Source organism: Belonocnema kinseyi, chromosome 5, assembly GCF_010883055.1.
Source record: "Belonocnema kinseyi isolate 2016_QV_RU_SX_M_011 chromosome 5, B_treatae_v1, whole genome shotgun sequence".
NCBI classification, from domain to species: domain Eukaryota; kingdom Metazoa; phylum Arthropoda; class Insecta; order Hymenoptera; family Cynipidae; genus Belonocnema; species Belonocnema kinseyi.
The window spans coordinates 67,459,882-67,482,518 of record NC_046661.1 but is presented as its reverse complement, the minus strand read 5'-3'; the positions used below and the strand labels follow the sequence as shown (position 1 = coordinate 67,482,518).

The 22,637-nt window shown below is 33.3% G+C and overlaps 1 protein-coding gene across 6 annotated transcripts in view; it reads left to right on the top strand.

Moving 5' to 3' along the window:
- Positions 1 to 22,637, top strand: part of LOC117173970 (sodium/potassium-transporting ATPase subunit alpha) — a 303,077-nt gene that overhangs the window by 274,154 nt on the left and 6,286 nt on the right. For 4 of the 6 annotated variants that reach the window (XM_033362631.1, XM_033362627.1, XM_033362632.1 and 1 more), the window contains 3 exons: positions 1,136 to 1,437; positions 2,490 to 2,584; positions 20,744 to 20,918. In XM_033362631.1, coding sequence (XP_033218522.1) covers positions 1,136 to 1,437; positions 2,490 to 2,584; positions 20,744 to 20,918 — 572 coding nt within the window. Of the gene's footprint in view, positions 1 to 1,135; positions 1,438 to 1,674; positions 1,770 to 2,489; positions 2,585 to 7,604; positions 7,700 to 20,743; positions 20,919 to 22,637 lie in introns of all 6 variants that reach the window. The other 2 variants (XM_033362628.1, XM_033362629.1) reach the window with 2 other exon arrangements.

Genomic DNA, 22,637 nt, shown 5'->3' with positions numbered 1-22,637 from the left:
TTTCTCTGGAAGCAGACAATCTGGATCTGATTCAGTCAATGATTAATGGCGAGTCGTATAGGTACCTCGGTATATTGCAGGCAAAAGGACCATACACAGAATGATCCGCGTGAAGATGCCCGAACAACAAATGCATCGCGAGAGGACGGTCATGAAGAGAAAAATCCTGTCACAAAAGCTTGGAGGCAGAGGATACTCGATTTCGCCATATATGTAACTCACAGATTACACTGCTGCGCAAATACCTCCAAAATGGGACAAACGTTCTGCTATTTGATAGCATCTGTGGATTAGACATATATACCCTAGTAAAGCTTGGCAGCTCAAACGGTTTCATAAAAAAAGATAGGTACAAGCCGTTTTGGGTTGAACTCCATCCAAGCCTGTTTTTTTTAATTCATCGCACTGCGGTTCTACTAGGAGTTAGTGTCATTTTCCTGGGTGGCAGCCACTTCCAAGAGGACCCTGCGGTGGTTGTCTAACCTTTTTTTTAACTATAAGCTTGAAAGGCGGATGTGAAATATTTCCTAAAGGTTTTTTTTTTATTTAGAATTTAGACCGTGCACTTCAAAATCCACTTTACATTATATTGCAAATTTGTTTGAAGCTTCAATTCATATGTTGAAATTAAATGTTTAATATTTCGAAATTGGGAATTAAGCCCCAAATTCTGGATTTTTACAAAAATATAGAGAAAACTGTCACTGTTTAAAATTTCCAAAAAAAGATGTTTTCAAACAATAAGCCAAGAAAATAAAGAAAAACCAATGCCACCAATGTTTTCTGCATATGATCTTCACGTGCAAATAATATCTTTGGTAATACTCAAGAAATGAAAACGGGCCTGTTTGTAAGTATCTTCAATGAGAATAACTTTTCCTTTGGACTTTGCTGTAGCTCGCATATTTTTCATGTCTTCTAAGAGTTAGTGCCTACTTTTGATATTTACCGTAATAGGGCGGCTACGATGTGAAATGATCTTTATTGTTCCTTTATAATATTTCGATTTTGAGTGAACCAAAAGTCATTTTTAAAGGATTCCTATATTTCCACTCGAATATTACCCATCAGCTAACTATCGCAAAGAAAGATAACTATATATTTCTTTTTAGTCTTACATCATTTTTCTTTACAGGTGATGGTGTGAATGACTCGCCTGCCCTGAAAAAAGCGGACATTGGTGTTGCCATGGGTATCGCTGGCTCGGACGTCTCCAAGCAAGCGGCCGACATGATATTATTGGACGACAACTTTGCTTCAATCGTCACTGGAGTCGAAGAGGGCCGACTGATCTTTGACAATCTGAAAAAGTCCATCGCCTATACGCTGACTTCAAACATCCCCGAGATCTCGCCTTTCCTGGCTTTCATCCTATGTGACATTCCATTGCCACTCGGTACTGTTACGATTCTTTGCATCGATTTGGGAACAGACATGGTGAGTAGCAATCGAATTCACTGCAATCGGTTCACAATATCCAACAAATTTCTTGATCAATTTTCAAAACTGACAGTCTTCCAGAAGAAGAAAATCAAAACAGGAATTTTAAATTTTATTGGCAGCTTCTCTAAACTATTCTCATTCTGCATCTACTTTCTTTAAATCAAAGAGTGATTTTTGAAACAAATAAGATTCTAAAATTTGTCCCTTGAAACGTGGACTGGTGATTATCAGATACCGGCCATCTCCTTGGCATACGAGCAAGCAGAGACAGATATAATGAAGAGGAGGCCGCGAGATCCATTGCATGATAACCTCGTTAATCAAAGGTTTATCGACTTTTATATTATATAAATTTATAGTCGCCAGTAATCTTCCTGAATTTACATCAAGTTGCGCCCCTTGCTATCGATTTTCTAGCTGATTGCCAGAAGAAGCTCCCATACTAACTGTATCGCTATGACATAGATGCACACACCGGCCTATAATTTTTATAATGTCGATTATTATTCTATTCTCAGTTTTAACATTTTAGGTTGCGGACATGAAGGAGGATGAGTTACCAAATACAAATTTATTCTAAGTAATATAATTTTTTCAGCAACAGCATATTAAGTCAGATCATCTGTTGTTTGGCTCCCACTGGACATTTGATCATCCCTATCAAATACATACTCCATTTTTTATTCTTTCGCTTAAATTATACCATTAAAAATACACAGCCTCGCTGCGTGAATTCCGCGAACTTATCTGATGAAGGACTGTTCTCCGTATTATATGCTAAATCAACTTATATTACGTCAAAATTAATTTTCCCAAGATATCCGATTTTTCACAAATATATTCGCAAACCGGTTCAGATGGAGGTCAGTGTATTAAATTTACTTCAGTTTGAAGAATTGGAAATATTGATAAATTTTAAATACGTTCGTAGTTTTATTAAATTGAGAATAATGAATTCGGTAATCCCGCAGCGAGGTTCATCCGAAAACTATTTGATTTATATGTTTAAATATTCTCATTGAGCTTCTTGGTGAATATGACATCAGGTACCCGCTATCTCACTAGCCTACGAGGAGGCAGAGAGCGATATTATGAAGCGACAACCACGAAACCCCTTCAAAGACAAGCTTGTTAACGAAAGGTAAAACACATCAACAACATATCATAAACCCCTACAATTGACAAGGTTTCAAATCAAAAGAGGATGGTTAATTTACAATAATAATCATATACATTCCATATCGCCCATTTTTACCAAGGATCATATCAACTATTCTCTTTTGATCGACCTTACACTTCTTTATCTATTGATTATACTTGTAATCAATTTTACACTTGTAAGGCTGAAAGTAGCAGTCACTTTGATAATAGTGGCAAAGTTTCTTTATTAGACAATCTATTTTACGCAGGATAAATCTCCAGCATATCTAACTTAAATTGTCATCTTTATGTATATCATTATGATTTTTGAAATAACTGATTTACAAAAATTTCGAGCTAGAAAAATGACTGCTAGCCTTAGTCTTACTTCACTTTTAATAAAATATTCTTATATTCTCTTTTTCCCTAATTACTATTTTACGTATGCCTCTAATCGCAAATTCTAGCTACGTGCAAGCGAAATAACATTCCTCGTTGGACAGAGTATACGATTGACACTTTCGTTCTGGCTGTTCAACTTATTATAATATTCCCTTTAAAGTCGCATGGGAAAAAGTGACACACTTACACTTAGATTTAGCCATCAATTAAAATAATGGAGTTTCGCACGATAACCATGATATCAATCATTAAAAAATACGCCTTTAACCTTCTTTTTAAATTTATGTATCTTTATTGGCTAAAATCACTGTTTCTCGTTAATAATTCTGAAAGAAATAATGGTCAAACAATAGGAAATAAAATAACAAACTTATATTTTAAATTGACGAGAAAGAGCGAATATCTTAGTTTTCATTCTCTCTATTTTTGACCATCACTTTCAAACTTTTCCACACGTATGGAAACGAATCGTCCATCGATTGGCTTCATATAATTAAAGCCAAGGTAAGCCAAATCTAATATTAATACATTTTTCTGGAGCTCAGCTTTCCTAAAGTTCTCTTCGCTAAATTTGATGTCAGGTAATAACTACCTGTGATGTCTGTACTATTAAACTCATTCACCTGAGATAGCTTAGCAGATATGTATGTAAAAGAAAAGGCACAATCTCTTTGCATCAGAAAAATCATCTGAGGAGTCTTCCATAAAGCAATTATTTCAGAATTCTACGAACTTTAAGAAAGATTGGATGCATCGCACGATTATTTTTGCATCATCCATTCGAACATAATTTATTCGCATCATGTCCTCAATTGAACATCATATTCATTGCGTCACTCTATTTTATTTATTTTTCCATTTCTACAACGGCTTTTTAATGTTAATGGCAATACTCTTCTTCGAGACGGTAATTTTTATTATTACATAATTGCATATTTGCTTCAAACTTAAAATTCCTTTAATCTTCACGCACATTCAATTTGGATTTGCATTTGAAAGAATTCCTGTGCGTGAGTATGCAAGTTTCCGCATAAATAGAACATTAAAATAAAAATATTTTCAACATGAATTAAAACCTTTGCTTAGACTGGTCAACAATATGTGACTTACTGTTCATGAAATGTGACGTAAAGTTTTTTACAGGGTTTAAGTCCGGAATTCAAACTCAGCCTCTATTTTCCGCCTACGCGTCAGGTTTTTGGTAGTTTCTAAATGAAAATTTATTTAAAAAATCACAAACCGTTCTTTACGCAGGGATCCAATCTAAACTTCCGTTCCATCTTGTTAAAAAAAAGATATGGGAACGGCATCAACTAACGAGGATCAAACAGTTGTCGAGCTTCGCCATCAGTGAACACGAGTTGCGGAATATGGTAAAAATTCGAGCCTCCCTATATAAAAGGACGAACTTGATCCGAATTGATATTCTATTATTGTCAATTTGTTTCTGTAAATTTCAATTTTGTTGCTGAATTAAAAAAATTATCCAAATAGAGTCTCTCGAAATCACTGAACTGTAATCTATTCGGATTTCCAAGTTAATCTTGAACTAGTTTCAATTTGAATTTTACATTTATGTAATTGATTCAATCAAAATTCAAATTTATTCAATTATTCAATCTGGTTCTATTTGGACATAATCTAACTGTAATCTGTTCGGATTTCCGAGTTCATTTTGAATACGGCTCACAGTTCGGATTTCCTAAGTTAACTTTTTAAATCCCGAACCAAGTTTTTACGTCAAATCGTTTTAACTTGGACATTATATACGTATAATCTATTCAGATTTCCGGGTTTATTCTTAACAGCATAAGGAACAATATACTCAGGTCTGCGCAGAAGTCATCTGCGGTACTAAGATCTGCGCATTAGGCATTTAAGGAGGCTTGGACGTTTGGTGTCGTATGAAGTGAGGGGCACTGTGGGGGAATTTTTTATGTGAATGTTTATTGCTTATTAATTTCACTCAAGCGCCTCGTATGTGCATGCCGCCCCTTCTCGCAATTTTCTCTTGATTGAAGTAGTCAACCCTTTGTTTTTATGAAACTAATAGATTTTTTTATTGAAAGTATTAATACATATTTGATTTAAGGGGGCTCGTGATTTTGTCCCGGAGTTTAGTCAATTTTGGCCAGGAATTCCATACGACTACGTTTACACTGACACTTTTTCGGTAGCGATTTTTTCGAAAAAGACGTCATTAACCATAGTATTTCTTTTTTCCAAATGATTTTGGCACACTTTATTTAGACAGTGTCTAAGTTTCAGAGCTGTCAAAGGTTTTTCTTTTTAAACCCCCAAGCCTCCTTATAATAAATTCTAAATGTTCTCAACTTGCAAAGTAAATACTTTGGTTAACTGCAGCGCAGGGCTAGGTACCCCGGATGGCTGCTATGCAGGTATAAGTACCATGATCTACTAATACGTGGTTTCGCCAAACGCAACTAAAAAAAGTTAACTATTAGGTAGCATTACACCACAGGCAACCATATTGATTGTGTGAGCGCCCTATTATTATGCAGAGATTTTCTCAGCTTTTGAGTAGCAACATTAATAGCCTGTAAACAATGGTCATAGAATTTTAATTTGACACGAAAAAAACATTTCTAAAATGACACGACCTACTTCATGAACATACAAGTCACATTTTTTCGCCAGTGTTATTAAACAGAATAATTAACTCTGAAGTCTGGGGCCATTGAGGTGTTGCAGGACGTTTCTATGTCAGCGTTGCGTATACTGCAACTGTCCTTTTCTTAAGAATATAAAGTCAATTAGTCCTGAAAAGGGGTATTAAAAAAATTAGGAATGACTAAAAAAACCGTAAAAGAAATTACGGTTGCCCTTATATTTCATTGCATTTTCAGATTTTTGTTCATCCTGTCGGTCAGTTTTAATACAGTATCTATTACTCTGTGTCCTTGTCGTCCTCCTTCAAACCCTGTCTTTCTCCATTAGACCTGATTGCCTTTACCAACCGCCAGCTGCCAACTTTGTCATCGTTGTATCTTTTTTTATAGGAAAGGAAATCTTTTTCAACAAACGACACGTTTCTACCGTCCTGTTTTAATATAAAATTTGTGGTTTTGAGCCAGAAACTCAAAAATATTTCAGGCTCGGTGGGACCGGACGTCGTTTATGTTGCGAAATGCTTATTACGTAACGGTATATTAAGCTCTTATTTTCTTAAAATTATTTGTGTATAGGTATTCGATGTTTGTAGATGTAGAAAAAATACAAAGTTATACAATTAATTATAATGTGATAGGCAATTAATTATTTGTCACAATTATGTCACAGTTATCCCGTAGAATATTAGTTAGATCTAGAATTAGTAAACTAGTGATATTCAGATTGTACTTGTGTGCCATTATACATATGGATTATCTATTTTTCGATTAAAAAGGTAGCAACAATCACCGTTCTCTTGTTACTGACAAAAATACTGCATTTTAATAATACTATTGTGATGACAACACTTGATATGTTTTTTTTTCATCTATTACGTGCTATTATCACTACCTTATTGATATTACCCGCTAACACTAAGTTGCAAGGCACATTTTCAATGATTTTAGTACCAACATGATTTCTTGCAGATTCTTCTTTTCAGTCTTTTTGCGTTTTATTCTGTAGTATACAACCTACTGAGTACCGATGCTGTGTATTTTACACGGTGATAGTTTTTCTATCATATCAAGATGGAAAGATCTATTAAGGTGGATTTATACATAATTGTTGCTGCTTATAATCACTGATGCTATTTTTTATGGCCAATGGGATTTTTTTAGGGAATCTGTCACATCTAAGGTGCAATGTTTCGTGTTTCGCCTAGCCTAGTTTGCGTGGAAAAGGAAATACACTTCGGATCGGGTAGCTAAACCAAATCCTAGCCAATGCTACGATTCGGTGATAAGTTGCGCAAATGGGTGTGTTGATGACGACAGAAGGAAAACCTAAGAAATAGAATATACCACTGCTCATTCCAATCGAAAAGGACTCGATCCGGAAGGTCTCACGCGCTTGAGTTGCAAAATGACTAGTAATTTTAAATACTATGAAGGAAGATGAAATCGAAACATCAAACTCAAAAGAGAAGAACATTTATTTTTTTTAGAATTTCAATCTGAAACCAAGTATAACCTTTTTCACGTGACAAATTGTCATTTCAAAATGACTTCGATCAATTTCCTTTGTTATTCACGATTGGCCAGTTCCTGATTATCAGAGAAAAAATATCTGAAGTAGTATGCGTAGTATGCATTAAGTCTCTTGGGTTTCATCATGTCTAAAATATTAAAGCCACTAGCAATTTAAATTATCTTGCATCCAACATTACTAACACACTTCTCTGTATAAAATCTATTACTTAAATTATGCTTAGCTTTAGAGCCATGTTATTACTTGAAAATCAGGTTTTGGCCGTCAGATACTTTTTATTCAGCAGGTCTTATGGACGTACTCATGGATCTCGATTTAATGCACACTTCACTCTGCTGTTGACCTTTATTTTCTCTTTATATGCATTTTAATATCTATTATTCTTGTATTGATCATTTTCACTCGCCAATGTAGGAGGGGTACTTTTTAAACGTTTTCTAATTATCGATGAATGGTAGGTACCGGCCATCTCACTAGCCTACGAGGCACCGGAGTCGGACATTATGAAACGACAGCCACGCGATCCTTACACGGACAATCTTGTCAACCGAAGGTGGGTCAATCGACTGCCCATCGAAATCACTTAGCTATTCTGCACCTCATGTTAATATTAACTATTCGACTCATTTGACGCACACGATTTAAACTAAACAATTTTTCTAAAGTGTTAAATCTTTCTTATCAAAATGTTCATGAATATTATAGGTAACCTTATTGACATGTTTTTATTATTGTTATTAACATGTTTTTATTTAGCAAACAAATAAACAGGTATTTTTATTTTTGCTGATGGGGCGACGTACAAAAAAATTTTGAAATCTTTGAAATCGCCCAAGTGTTTAACTTTCTTCATGGTACCGGTTTTTGAAATCGGACTTTCGTTCGAGAGCTCGAGATTCCGTGAAACACCTCACACCACTCACCACTACATCTCCGCGTCTCATCTATATCTCGTCCATGAAACGCGGCAGCGACGCGGCTATACGCATGAGAATACCTTAGTTAAATGGAGAGGGAAGATTTCGCGAGTCTTCCCTCTCTCCTAAAAGTCGCGTCTATAGAAGTAGTCGGCACCTACCTACGGCGACCTACTTTCTGGGCAGTACCTGCGAACTTGACCAAACCACCCCTTTCCTCAGGGATCCTTTGTTAGAAAATGGGAAAAAATGTGAAATTAAAAAATTCGTAATTTTGCAATCAGTGACTTGAAAATAATATATTTGCAATCTCCATATTTTTTCGATTCCAAAGACATGTAATTTGTCTATAAAGGTTTGAAAATTGGAGAAGTATTTAGTATTAAATTGACTTTAAAGCTGATTTTTTTTTATATTAAACTCCTTTAAATTTTTAACTTTTCTAGGCAAGTAATATATCAATGGAATCGGAAAAATTCGTAGATGTTGATAATACTATTTTTAAATCGCTAGTTGAAGAATTAAACATTTTTAAAATTTCCGTACTTTGACATGCCTGTGGACAAAAGACCCTTGCTGGAGTAAGCTCACTCACACTAAGGAACATGGATAGACCAAAAAGCAGTAGAAAAAATTAAGTCGGGTGGAGCCTGACCATACCTGAAAATTAAGAAAAATTTTGCCGACCACTGGTCTATAGGGTCGACTTCGACCACTCGCCCTGAAAAATCTCACTTTTCAGAGTAAGCCCCCTCTCCTCGACGCACGTCACACACACACACACAAACACATTTATTTATACTGTTTTTAGACAGATACTCTGCACGCGCAGTTCGAAATTCGTTAGAATTATATTGGTTTTCAATAACGGCACACTTGGATGAGTTATTGTTACTATTTGACACACAAGACAATTTCTTTCAATAAAACATGATTTAATTTTTGTAAACTAAAGCATAAGGACAATCAGCAGGGGCCTTGTGGATTAAACGAAATATCAGTTTTTATCTTGAAAAATGACATAAAATTATTTTTAAAAACGAACTTTTGTAAGGCTGAAAACCAAACGTCAAGATTTTCTACGTTCTAGAAATATTAAGTTAAATAATATTTATAATTAAGACATCCGTGAGGGAAAATCAGCAGACCCCCCTCCCTCATCCCGCGTGAAACTGGTTATTTTCTACTATAGATTATCCACGGAGCATCTCATGGTCAACATTCATATAAGAGCTAACGGGGCTTTTTCCACACGACTAGGTTACAATTTTTTATTTCAAAAATACCAGTTTATTTGTTAGCTAAAAGAGAACATTCAAACGAGCAACTACTACAACCACACCACATCACACATATGGCTACACAGACATACACAGCCTAAAATTACTAAGTATTTGAAGCTTTATATATTTTGAATATCTCTTCTCTAGTAATATGATTTAGGTTTGAATCACGAAATGATTTCTGTATCTTCAACCACAGAAAGGAATAGGAATTCGCATAATATAAACCTAAAATTGACTTATGATATTGAATATCATATAAACAAGAATCCATATAGTGGGACCTTGTTTGTTTGATCAACTCTTCACAAATAAGTGGAGGTTTTTTCTTTCAAAAATTATTGCAATTTTTAAGAGCAAACAAGTTACCATTTATCTATAATGTATTGTGGAAAAGTTCTAGCTAAAGGTTTTTAAAAAATTGATTGAAGAAGTTTTCTTTTCCATAAATATATTTTTACTCTTGTTAATCATCAGGAAACAATTGATTAAGAGAGAATTCAATGCTTTAGAAAAAAAACCCTAAACTGGGTAGAAGCGCAAGGTGCACTAAATTAAATTGTTCACATCAATTTTTTGACTTTTTATATTTGATTTTTTCAGTATCAAATTGTTTTGGATTTACTTTTTGTTTTAGGTCGAATTATATATATTTTAATAACAGTTATGTTCCTGCACTTCTATCTCAAACCATTGGGCGTGTGTGTGGTGATTTAGGCTTTTATTTACTTTTTATTATTTTTACACTATTAACGTTACACGTGTACGAATCTAAGATTTTTCCGAGCAAATTCATATTCCTCATTCTGCCTGGTATTTTTAAACATTCCAAATGCAATGCAATTCCGATGAATTTCATAATTACATGTATGTATGCGATCATACGGAAATCACGTATCACTCGTCCAAATTTTAGAGTGATATTTGAACTCATTTGTTTCACGCCATATTTTCTTAAGATTGGCTGGTTCATCTAAAGCACAGCAAGTCACTGTAACATTAGGGTTTTACATGTTGAGAATGACGAATGCCTTTTCTCCTTACTTATTGTTAGAAATTCTTACCTACGTGAGTGGTTGTAAGTGCACCAAATCAGTAGTCACGATAATTAATGGTTAACCTAAAAGATATATTTAGTTCAAGCTTTTTCGCAGTGTGTGCTGAAAAAAAACGAGTTTACGAATGTAAAGTTAAAATACGCTACGCTTTCAGAGTTGCATGCACAGTATCTGCAGCCTATTCGTAAAATGCCCAAATTTGTCATAGGAAATATAAAGTTTGATATGCGAGAATTTGTAATTTGTTTCACTCATTTCACTAGTTACAATATTATTGAAAGGCTTTAATGATTCCTCTTTGAAAAAAGGAAATATTCCCTATGACTAGGCTATAAATGTCCTTATTGAATGAAACTGTCGTTGCTAAGCCTTTTATTCTTCCCATATTTTCCCAAAAAAGCTTGCTCCGTAACTTCCTTTTTTATGTGAATATTTCTTTCTTCTAATGTCCTTCTGTCTTCTCTCTTTATCATTCATTCATCAACGCCTCCTTTTTTAACCTTTTAGTCCGTGTGTGAAACTAACCGAAACGCATATTTTAAAAACATTTAATACAAACACAATCTACATTTGCATACTTAGATGCATGAATAGGTTAATATTGCTCTTGGGAAAGATGCAGTAAGATAGAAAAAATACATTATTAAGCATTAAAGAATTATATTGAAGTATTGATATAATTAATTTTAGTTTCATTTAGGGGAGACCACCCTACAGTAGGCAATAAGCCTACAGTTGATAATCATCAAGGAAAAGCAAAAATATTCCTTTAAATAATGAATTCTAATTTATTGACATAAATAGTGTCGTAACTAATAATGAAATAATAGTATATTATGTATCTAAGTGTGAAATAGTGTATCCGAGCTTCAGTTTTGTAAACAGACGAGGGTACAAAGACGATTCACTCCTTGGTACGTACCATAATTTATGTAACAAAGGTGTGATTTACAAGTTTATGACGTCTGGTAAATTAACTATTGTTTTGCTCCGCAACACGCTGCACATGCGCATTCGCTGTCCAGTCCTTTTGCCGTATAAACTGCTACTTTCAGTACTGATCAAACGCTGATAAAACGCGTCAATCGTGACTAAATTACGTGAAGTAAATTATTTTGCATACATTGGTATTTCAACTAATGATTATCTACATACTGTATATTTATTATCTACTGTAGGGTCGTTTCCCCTACATAATTTTAGTAAAATGTCCAATTTTTTATGGATTTGATTATAAGAAGCATGAATAAAGAGGTTAGGAGGCCATGGTCCATGTAATGTTGAAAATCATATTCGGTGGATACTTAAGCCTGTATTTTCACCATATATTTTTTTGTTTAATGTGAAGTAAACCAGAAACTAGAAACCCATAGTATGATTCAAAATATAATATCTCGGTTCCGCACAATCGGCTAGAATCCCAAAAAGCTGGATAAAACTAAAAAAATGGTGAAATTGTAATGGAATTTTTTTGATAGCCTTTTTTGTTCACTGAGCTTAAATTAGCTTAAAAAATTTGAAACAAAAAATATTTGGTTACATATGACAACCACAAAATTTTAAAAATGGTTCAATTTGAGTGAAGTTTTTTTGTTTGATTTATTTGGATCGCTGATTCCAAATATATCTTTGAAAGCTTAAAAAAATAAAATGGCCCTGATTTTAAAAATCTTTTCGAATGTTTAAAAAAGAAATAGCTTTATTCAGATACACTTTCTGGTCATCATTTCATCGATGATTTTTGGCTGATTGAAAATTTTATAAAATAAAACAATTATTTAAGAAATGTCTTAAATTATTGAAAAATTTGTCAAAAAATGTTAAGAAAATATTTAATTAGTATAATTATTCCATTGCAAATGATAGATTACGTAAGAACCACTTTAGTTATTCCTTCACCATCCTATAAATTGTAAATTTCGATAAGAACTGAATTGAATTAAATTGTTTATTCGTGATTGTAAACGAATGCAAATTTTGTTGTGTGAATAAATGATATTCACAAAAAAATTTTCCCAGAATCGCTATGTTTATTTGAATCAGTGCATATTTTAAGTATTTACCACTAGGTGGCATTTTGTGGAAATGTGGAAATGAGGTCACGTAAGCGATTCGTAAAGTCAATGGGATCTTATTTGGTTATCAATGTAAATGGCTAAAAATTATGTAAAGTTAATGTAATTTACAACCTCACTAAAAAACTAGGAATAGGAAATTTTGCATTTTAATATATTTATCAATAAATTGGATAAAGAAAGTGGAAAACATGTATGAAGATATATAGTAGAAGGCATGCAAAAGAAAATGTAATATTCTTAAACTTTATAAATAATACTGTTGTGCAAGCAGAATGCTTTATAGATTTGCAAAGATTTTAGTTGGCGAGAATATTTACTCAGTCACGTAATTAGATATCTGTAGGTTCCCTGCGAACATTTTTAGCGGGTCGTTGTAAAAATATATTATACGGATATTTGAGGCTAGCCAGTAAATGGAAAAAGATTCAAGAGAATTAAACGTAATTGGAACGTGAACGTACTTTTGAATCCGATTTCTGAACCCCCTTTTCTGGATATGAAAGGAGTAAGCTGATATAGAATTAGAATTCCTCTCTATTCGTGAAATAGAACTGAATTTTTAGGTTACAACAGAGTTTAAGCGTATTGACAGGAATTTAATTGTATGCAGTCAGAGAATACTAAATGTAAAATTTAAATAGATTTTAATTATTTGGATAAAAATATAAGTCAATAATATTAGTGGTCCCCACTATACAGATATATTGTCGTAAGACTGTTTCAAATTTAATTTGTGTTCAGCTTCAGTGCTGCTCGGTGCATTATTTGATATTTATGAGCGGCACGGCTTGTCTAGCCAGAGCTGCCAGATCGTGGATAAAATTTACCCCCACCATACCTACCCTTTGGGAGCCGCAAAACAGAAGGTGCATGATTACCACTGTGAGTTCATGTCTAAGCCGAAAATGCACGATTCGACTTCGGTTTTCTGCTGTACGATCTGAAAGCTTCGGAAATTCGGAAATTCGGCAACTGCCACTTCTTTCAAATGGGGATCGAGATATAAATAGAAGACCACCGAAGTCTTCCGAAGCTTTCAGATCGGCAATCATCGTAAAGCAGAAAACCGACGTTGAATCGTGCATTTTCGGCTTAGACACGAACTCACAGTGGTAACAATGCATCTTCTGTTTTGCGGTTCCCAAACGGTAGGTATGGTGGGGGCAAATTTCATCCACGATCTGGCAGCTCTATGTCTAGCTTTCCTTTCGCCGAATTCTAGAATCCTGACCCAAGCCAATTTTATAGGATTCTTCTGCCTATTGGTCATTTCATAAAAAATGTTGTGAACAATCAGCACTGCAGTGAAAGTTACAAATTGTTAGCCACAAAACAATACTTATCACTTTTCTTTCACTCTTCCTGAATTCACGCGAACGATCGGAATCCGTGATGGCGTGTTGATTAAAAAAATCTACTGAACTAACAAATTTTGTAAGACATTTAATACTGACATACAAGATCCAATTAATTATATCAGTCATCAGACAGACGATACTTCGTATTTTTCTAGTTATTTGCTATTAACGACTTCTCCATCGGAGACGGGCTTCCGTAACATCGATTCGAACACGCAGAGATTGCCTGTTATTTCGAATTCAGGATTATAAAAATAAAAAATAAACTTCGAATTCAAAAGTATTTTTAATAAACATCACACAATTCTGTTTCTTAAATCAGCCCTCAATAATATTCGACAGAATAGCCTTCTAATCATTACATTCGGGGTTCGATGTAATTCCGACCAACCAAAACACTCATGAATCCGGGAAGTTCCACACACCGCATTTAAATCCTGGCACTCCCCTATTAACTTTAAATTCTTTTGAATCTTTTTTCATTTACTGGGTACGTTAATCATCACAAAAAGTAACCAATTAAAAATAATATTATTGTTCCAGATCGTACTTCTGATAGAAAAAATTATATAAAACTAGTATTTTCAGTAATTCAATCAGTCTATGTAATAATATCATTTTCACCTGCTTTCGATAAAAAAAATTAAACTTTGGCACGGCTAACAGTGGTAAATCTCATAAACAAACTATAAAGATAACTGACCATACTGATAAGATCAACTTAATTTTAGTATTTAGTTTTTGACATGCTTCGGGCGATTCGATAAAAGGACAATGAGCCTGTTTGCACCACAGAACATTTTCAATATCGTAGGAGAAACTGCTACGCTAGGCTATCAACGAGGAGGAGCGGCGTAGACAGGATTTATGTCGGGGTTTGTAGGGGGGGGGGGGGGGCTCCGATTTTGTCGGGGGGGGCTTCGGGTTTATCTTTAGTCAAAGAGTCAAAGGTGTTAGTCAAAGGTGGGCTTGGTCCCCACAAGCCTCCCCCTCAATCTGGCTACGCCACTGAAGAGGAGTATCATTAATAAATGAAACGTTTCTGACTGGTTGCCGAACGCAGCAGTTTCTAATATCATAGCAAAAGTTGCTGCCGTGTAAATAGGCCAATGATATATTTAACAAAAATCGCAATTCATACAAACTTCGCGCTAATAAATAGGAACTACGTATAGCTCGTAATGCTAGGCAGAAAGACTTACTATCGGCGAGAAAATTCGAGTCCTCTGGCTTTGGCGTTGTGTAAGTATGTGAATAAAAAATGATGGGTTAATGAAAGAGGTATCATTTGAAAGGTGCAAATGTTGTATGTTAATGAGCCGAAAAGTAATATTCGAAAAAATTATTTGTAGCTTACAGATCTCAAAATACGATGAAAAGTGAGGAAATTTGATAGCCTTTAAAAACAGTGAACTTTGAAGCATAGTTTTTTATTAAAAAAATAATAGGAAAAATCTGAAGAAATGCATAGTGGTACATTAAACATTTCTGAACAGATTGCCTTCGAAAAATTTGCAAAATATAAATAATTGTTCGTTTTTTGTGAATAAATATGCGACCGCACTATCTTCAGTTCTAATGAAGATAATGAAGTGATTTAAATTGGAGGTAGTTAGTTGAACTACCTGTAATAATTTACAATTTAAATGAAGTATGTGTTTCTTCTTGTCTTCGTACAAATTGCGATATTTGAAGTCAGTTTTTTATATAGGAAAGCAAGTGCGAGAGCCCAGCTTGGTGCCGTTTTTTTCAGAAGATCGGCCTTAGTTTTTCTCAATACAGGGAAAGGGTTTGAAGGCCAGAGTGAGGCTCGGTGGTGCAAGTTGGGTAGGTCGGGTTGAGGAAAACCCATGACGATCCCCTGAAAAAACGGCACCACACTGGGCTCTCGCACTTGCTTTCCTAAATAAAAAACTGACTTCAAATATCGCAATTTGTACGAAGACAACAAGAAGCACATACTTCCTTCAAATTGTAAGTTATTACAGATAGTCCAACTATCTATCTACAATTTAGATCACTTCATTATCTTCATTAGAACTGAAGATAGTACGCTCGCATATTTATTTACAAAAAACGAACAATTATTTATATTTTGTAAATTTTTCGACGGCAATCTGTTCAGAAATGTGTAATGTACCACCATGAATTTTTTCAGATTTTTCATATTATTTTTTCAATGAAAAACTATGCTTCAAAGTTCACTGTTTTTAAAAGCTATCAAATTTCCTTACTTTTCATCAGATTTTCATATCTGTAAGCTACAAATAATTTTTTGGAATATTACTTTTCGGCTCATTAACGTACAACATTTGCACCTTCTATCGCCGATAGTAGTTCGCGATAACATATAGAAAGAATGTAACTTCATATTTTTCGGATTTTGACTTCAGTTAGAAACTGCCCTAATAGCGGACATTTTGCGTATTAATGAATAAAAAAAATAAAAAAAATTACCTAACGTGTTTCTGAACATGAATTCTATAATGAAAGTAGGTAACTCGGCTGAAATAATTATAACGTTAACCGTGGCATTACTGTTGCTTTCTGATAATAAAATACATCTAACATTAAGTGAATAAGTGATACTATGATACAAGTGCAATTACAATTGTCCGATTTTTATTTGAAGTTTTGAACAAATAAATAATTTCAAATGGAAAAATATTGAATTGAAAATCTGTTTGAGTGAATTTTAATTCTAAAGGAAGGTTTGAAATAAATAAATTAAAAATTGAGTCTGAATGAAAAAAAGATGAAAATTAAACTATCTGAAACTGATACATCAGTAATTGAATAATTTTGGTAATTTTAAATGCTTACAATTTTAGGGTTCTGAATTATTATGTTCAACGCTAAAGTTTAAATTTTTTCCTTTTATAGGTTTTAAATTAAAATGGATTTTTTTGAATTTTGAAAATTAGAATTAACCCGTTTATTTTCAACGTATTGATTGTCCAAAATTGTTCTATATATGTGTATGTATTTTTAATTTCCAACGTTTTCAATTGGAAATTGTAAATTATTGATTCAAAAATGTTTTAAATGTGATATTGAAATATTTTTTCACTTATGCTTATAGACTTTCGTAATATTGATGATATATGTGAAAAGCTGTAGGGTTTCGCAAAGAGAGTATACTTTTCTCTTAACCGGAAGGAGTCACGAATATTTACATACCCCAATACTTACACATCGTTACTTCCATGGTAAACAAAACAACTCGTGAAGTGATCGTCTAAACAACCACTCTGGCAATGGTTGTCCAAAACAAGCGCTTTGTTTTTTCAGTTTTTAGTACGCAAAATCGGTAGGTTTCGAATTGAAAAGATATTGAATTGAAATTGAATTCCTTTGAATGCTCATAAACGCTTTTAAATCTTTTTAATTTATTTAGAATATTTTTCAATCTTCTGAATTTTTTTAATTCTCTGAAATCTTTTAAATTCCTTGAATTTGTCTAAATTTACTAAATTCCTTGTCTCTCCGAATATCTTGAATTCTCTAAATTCCTTTAATTCTCTGAAATCATTAAATTCGGGGAGTTTAGATTAATTCAAAATATTTTTAAATGATATAAAAAGCCAGAGTGAATTAATGATTAAACATGTTTGCTGTTTGTCGCGTAGGAATGCGTACTAAAATGGAGATGTCAAATCAAAAACAGAGTGGTTCTTATAGAATGATTGTAGAGTTGTAGACGATCACTCCAAATGAGGTTCTTTTTAACATGAGGATATCGACATTTTTTGTCATTGCGAGCGGCGTAGTTTCTATCTGTTAGCGCGAGTTACGCAAATTATATTTGTCATCGTAATTTGCGTATTTTATTTTAGGACTCATCGAAATTTAAATTAAAGTAGTTTTTACAATAATAAAATTAATTTCTGCTATTGGACGTAATCACGATTTTTACTAGATATTTTCTAATAGAATTCTGCATTCAACTGCTCTAACTCGCGTTCATTCCCTATACTGATCCAGGTTTTTTAAATTTGTATACTGCTCCTAGTCATTTTGTTCGATTTATAATTTTTATGCTAGAATGAATAAATATTTCATGTTTCTTCATCTGATAAAATGTTATACAATAATTATGTAAAATATTAGAGGAGAATATAATAAAAAACTAAGCTTGTTATTTTCTTCAAGTTTACAGCAAAAATGATGCAACTCAAGTCAAGAAATTTAGAGACAGACCTGTAAAAATACACGAAGTAAAATAAATACGTAGGGTAGGTAGAAAGTGGCCGATTTCATGTCGACAATTACGACGTATGGGACTTCAGCGAGCGGGCAAACAAATTGAAGTTTAGGCCCGCTTTACTGGGCGCAAAGTCGATTGACAGCGAGCAAAAGAGGAAATACATCAGTGGTACCACCACAGCCACCTAATCTAATTTCGAAGCTTTAAAGTATTAAAAAAATCGTTCAAATACATTTATTATGGCAGATGCACAAAGAATCCAAATTTAAGTGGGGGTGGGACAAAAAATATCGCTTCTATCACGCACTTTCCACTTATTAAAATCGCCTACTTTCTACCATCCGTGCACAATATACTAGTATATAGCGTAAAGCCTGTTTATTCTGAAAAATACCAAGGAGCATGTGCGAAAATGTTGACATCACATCAGAAATTTTCGTAAAGCTTTCTGTGTAAATACACGGGAAAGTATGTGAGTAATATAGTTTAAAAATGATGTGTAACAGTTAAGGTAATTACAATGGTAAAAGAAAAGCATAAATATGCTGCAAAAAAAGAAAGAAAAAGAAGGCTTCGATATTGTTCTGCACTGGGCTAAAGCCAAAGAGAATTTGGAATTCAAAAGTCGAAAAATAATATTTTTGGTTTTGCAGATAACAGGTTCATGTACCAGCGTGTAATGTAAGCAAGGAGAACAATAAAGTTAATCAACTGTAAAACCTCCTATCGAAATAACTTATCTTTTCACTATCTTAATTTGATTATCTGGTTCCAACGTAGTAAACATATTTTCAGTTGGACAATAATATGCTCTTCAGCATTTTGGTGAATTAATTCTATCTCCGGAATCTCTACTTTCTGTTGCACATCAACCGCCGTTATCTTTCAGAATCTAAAATATTATTTTTAGATTACGATTTTCCATCTTTTAATTCCTATGTACTTACACACATAGTTGTATGAAAATTTAGGATGTTAAGTCAAATTTTTAGCAAATACGCATTGCTATTTTACAGAATAAAAATGTCTATTAGACATGCATATTGATCAAAAGTTGTTACTAATTTTAGGTGAAAAACTCAAAACAATAAATCTTTCCCTTCTTCAAAAATTTTCCTTCAACAAACTTTTGCTCTTCGTTTTTTATACCGTATTTTTGAGAATTTTCAATTGTAGGTGGAAGAAAAGCATTTTAAAAAAATGAAATATATGTAACACGATAATAATTTACATCAACAATGCTTCTTGTCCCTTAAAATGCTACCTAGAGATAAAGTTTACCCTTATTCTATTCTCTACTTGAGTTAATAATCAAAGTAATTGACCAAAAGGAAAAGACATTATTATTAACATTATTTTTATTGTCCTTTACATACTATCAAATATCCCAGGAAGAAATAACCAGTTGGAGGAAATTGAAATCGGTTCAATGCTTTTAGAGTCCTGTTTTTTACAGAATGGCACGTTTTCCGTTTGAGTGTAAACGCGATTTTATATGTAACGTGCTCCGAGAAAAGGGACCTAACTCTCGAGCACCAAACCTTGCAGTTTACACTGTCTAGAAAAATAAACAAATTCTGGCAACGCCACGTAAAAGAGGAGCTTATACATCGTCCCTTGTCTCGGAGCGCGTCAAATATTTAACGGTATAGTTTGCTTCTAAAGATTTCAAACAAAAAAGTGGAAGGAAAAACTTTGAATATTTTATTTTATTGTAATAACACAATAGTACTAATATCAATCAGCAGAATTAGCCAAAAGGCACTTGGAGCAGCGAAGAGGACTGAAAATTTAAAAGGGTGGATCTTGGGAAAGAGGTTAGTTGTGAATTAAAGTTGGGCGAAATCGACTCATCCATCTCGGCTTTCCAAGATTTTCAAGATTTTTGAAATAGCCATAAATTCTTTAAACAATAAATGTTAAATAACTTTTTCTTAAGTTGCGGTAAAAGTACTTTTATGACCTTTTTCTGGGATGTAAAAGCAATTCCTGCGCCATTTTTTAAGACAGTTTTAATGACTTTTTATAGTAATTCTAAATTTTCGGAATATTTTTTAATTTATCAGCTCTCCTCAAAAGTTTCTAAAAGTGGCTTAGAGCATTAGAAACTATACAGACTGAAAAATGCCGGAGCAGAATAGTGATTAAAGCCGACTTAGAGCTGATGAGGGTGAGCGTAAACTGGAGCACTCTGCCGTCGAGCTGTTGAATTATGCAACAATTACATTTTTTTTGAAGCGTGACTATATCAACAGATGGTTAAAACGTTGATGATAACAAAATTAATGATTATAGCGTATTTATGTAAAGTAGATATACATGATCAGACTTGAATGAATGTTGTCAGTATGGCATGTTCTTACGATATGAAGTTCGTTCTGCTACCATCATAAGTACATCTATTGGTAAGTAAATGGCCCACCTCTGTCAAGATTTTTTTCAAATTAGTCACCTTACGCTCTTAGTGTATCAACAATTTAGACGATTAGACGATTAGAGGCAAAGCTTGTCTTTTTTTATGTCGAAAGAATCCTTTTGTATACGAGAATCCTAACTTTTCAACTAGTAAAATACGAGATAATAAGTAGTTGGATATAGAATTCTCGTGTATAGACTTTCTTAAATTTAGGTTTCATAAATCTTTGACTAATAAAGATTGTAATTGATCATTAGTTTGAATAAATTTTTTTTCATAGACTTATCTCCATGGCGTATGGGCAGATTGGTATGATCCAAGCAGCAGCCGGTTTCTTCGTATACTTCGTCATCATGGCTGAAAACGGTTTTCTGCCCGCAACTCTCTTTGGTATCCGAAAGCAGTGGGATTCTAAGGCTATCAACGACCTTACAGACAGCTATGGTCAAGAATGGGTTAGTGAATAACTTATTTTGACATAAATTGAACTAGGATCGCTACAGATCAAGAATAAGTAGGAAATTAAGAAAAAGTCGGAGAATTTTGTTTTCAGAGAAAGCAACTTAGCAACTTAGAACAGAAAAAGCATGGTGCCTTTCGAGAAAAAATTCTCAACTCCTTAATAGAATCAACAAGAAATCTCAAAGAATCAAAAACATTCTAAAAAAATTGGTAACTACATTGAACAATTAAAACGTAAACAATGTAATTTTTAATTGTTTTCAATGTTTTGATCCTACATGATATGTATTCTATCGTCAGTTCCATCGGAATTATCAGAAAGGACAGCTTATTAAGATTATAGATGATTGTAGTATCAATATTTTGCTTACTATAAAAGGAACTACACCAGTTAACATTACTGTCGAGATACATAGACAACAAAAAAAGCCTTTTGAACAGGGTACACTTTGGAAATCAATAAGAGAGGAACAATAGGAGTTTTTTGAAAATATCTCAGCAGCGGTTGGTTGTAGCTCAAATACGGTTATGATAAAAATGCTCAGAATTATTTATGACACAAAAAAGTTTCTAACTGTTGCATTAGAAACTACTAGTAGTTGAAGAGTGTTCTACACTCGTGCATATAGGTACAAAATGATCCTCATGGCAAGTGGTGAATAGTGCACTATTGCAGAGCACGCTAACGTTGATAACCCCAACTTTGGGATACAATTTTAAAAACTCAAAGAAAATATATTTCAAAAATTTTAGATTTGGATAATATTTAAATCCTCTTTTAAATCAGTAGACAGTCACAGGGATCACAGCTGGTCCTCTGTTTCCTCTATTTTGGAAAACTTTCCTCTTTTTCCACTATTTTTAGTCAAAAACTTAAATTTAAAACATTTTAATTTACATATAAAAACCAAAAATTGAACATCAGGATTATATCATTATAAAGGAAATTCACAATTTGATGAATTTTTCATATTTGAATAAAAAAAAACACTTTTAGAAAGTGTAGAAAAAGAACAAAACAAAATCAAGGAATTAGAGGGTGATTTAAAATCATCAGAAAAAAATGTCAAAAATGGCACACTTAATGCCGAATATATGTAAGATGAGTTGAATTTGGTTGTGAAGAGAAATGCCAAAGATATAGTTGTAAAAGAATTAATTCATATTCTACAAAAACTTCAGGATAAAGAAAAAGAAAAACGACAGAAGGTAGCTAGGTTACAACAAAATATCAGAAAGATACCGACTGGAATGCCGCGAACAATAGCAAACAAAGGTTTAACAATTTATCTAATACCTTCTGCTATGGAGAAAAATATTCTTTTTTTTTTGTTGAATAAGAGGATATACCATTACTTAGTAATTTACAGTAACCATATTTTCTTCAGTAGTAAATGTGATACTAGTTTAATAAACTATAAAGACAAGTAACATTGAAATTGTTAGAACCGCAGGTATATAGGATGTGTTAACTCAATAAAAAAGGCGTAAGATCCGATTAACTTATTAAGCATATTAAGAACATTTACATATAAAGAGTTTATAAAGTTTCATTAATTTTTAACCTTTGCCAGTAAGACATTTATTCAAAGATATCTCAATTTCTACTGACTTCACTCATTAAGTTTGTGATGTAAATGGTCATGTGCATACGTCCATTCGAAAATACTTTGTTTCCCATATTTTATATTTATTTATATTTCACATATAAA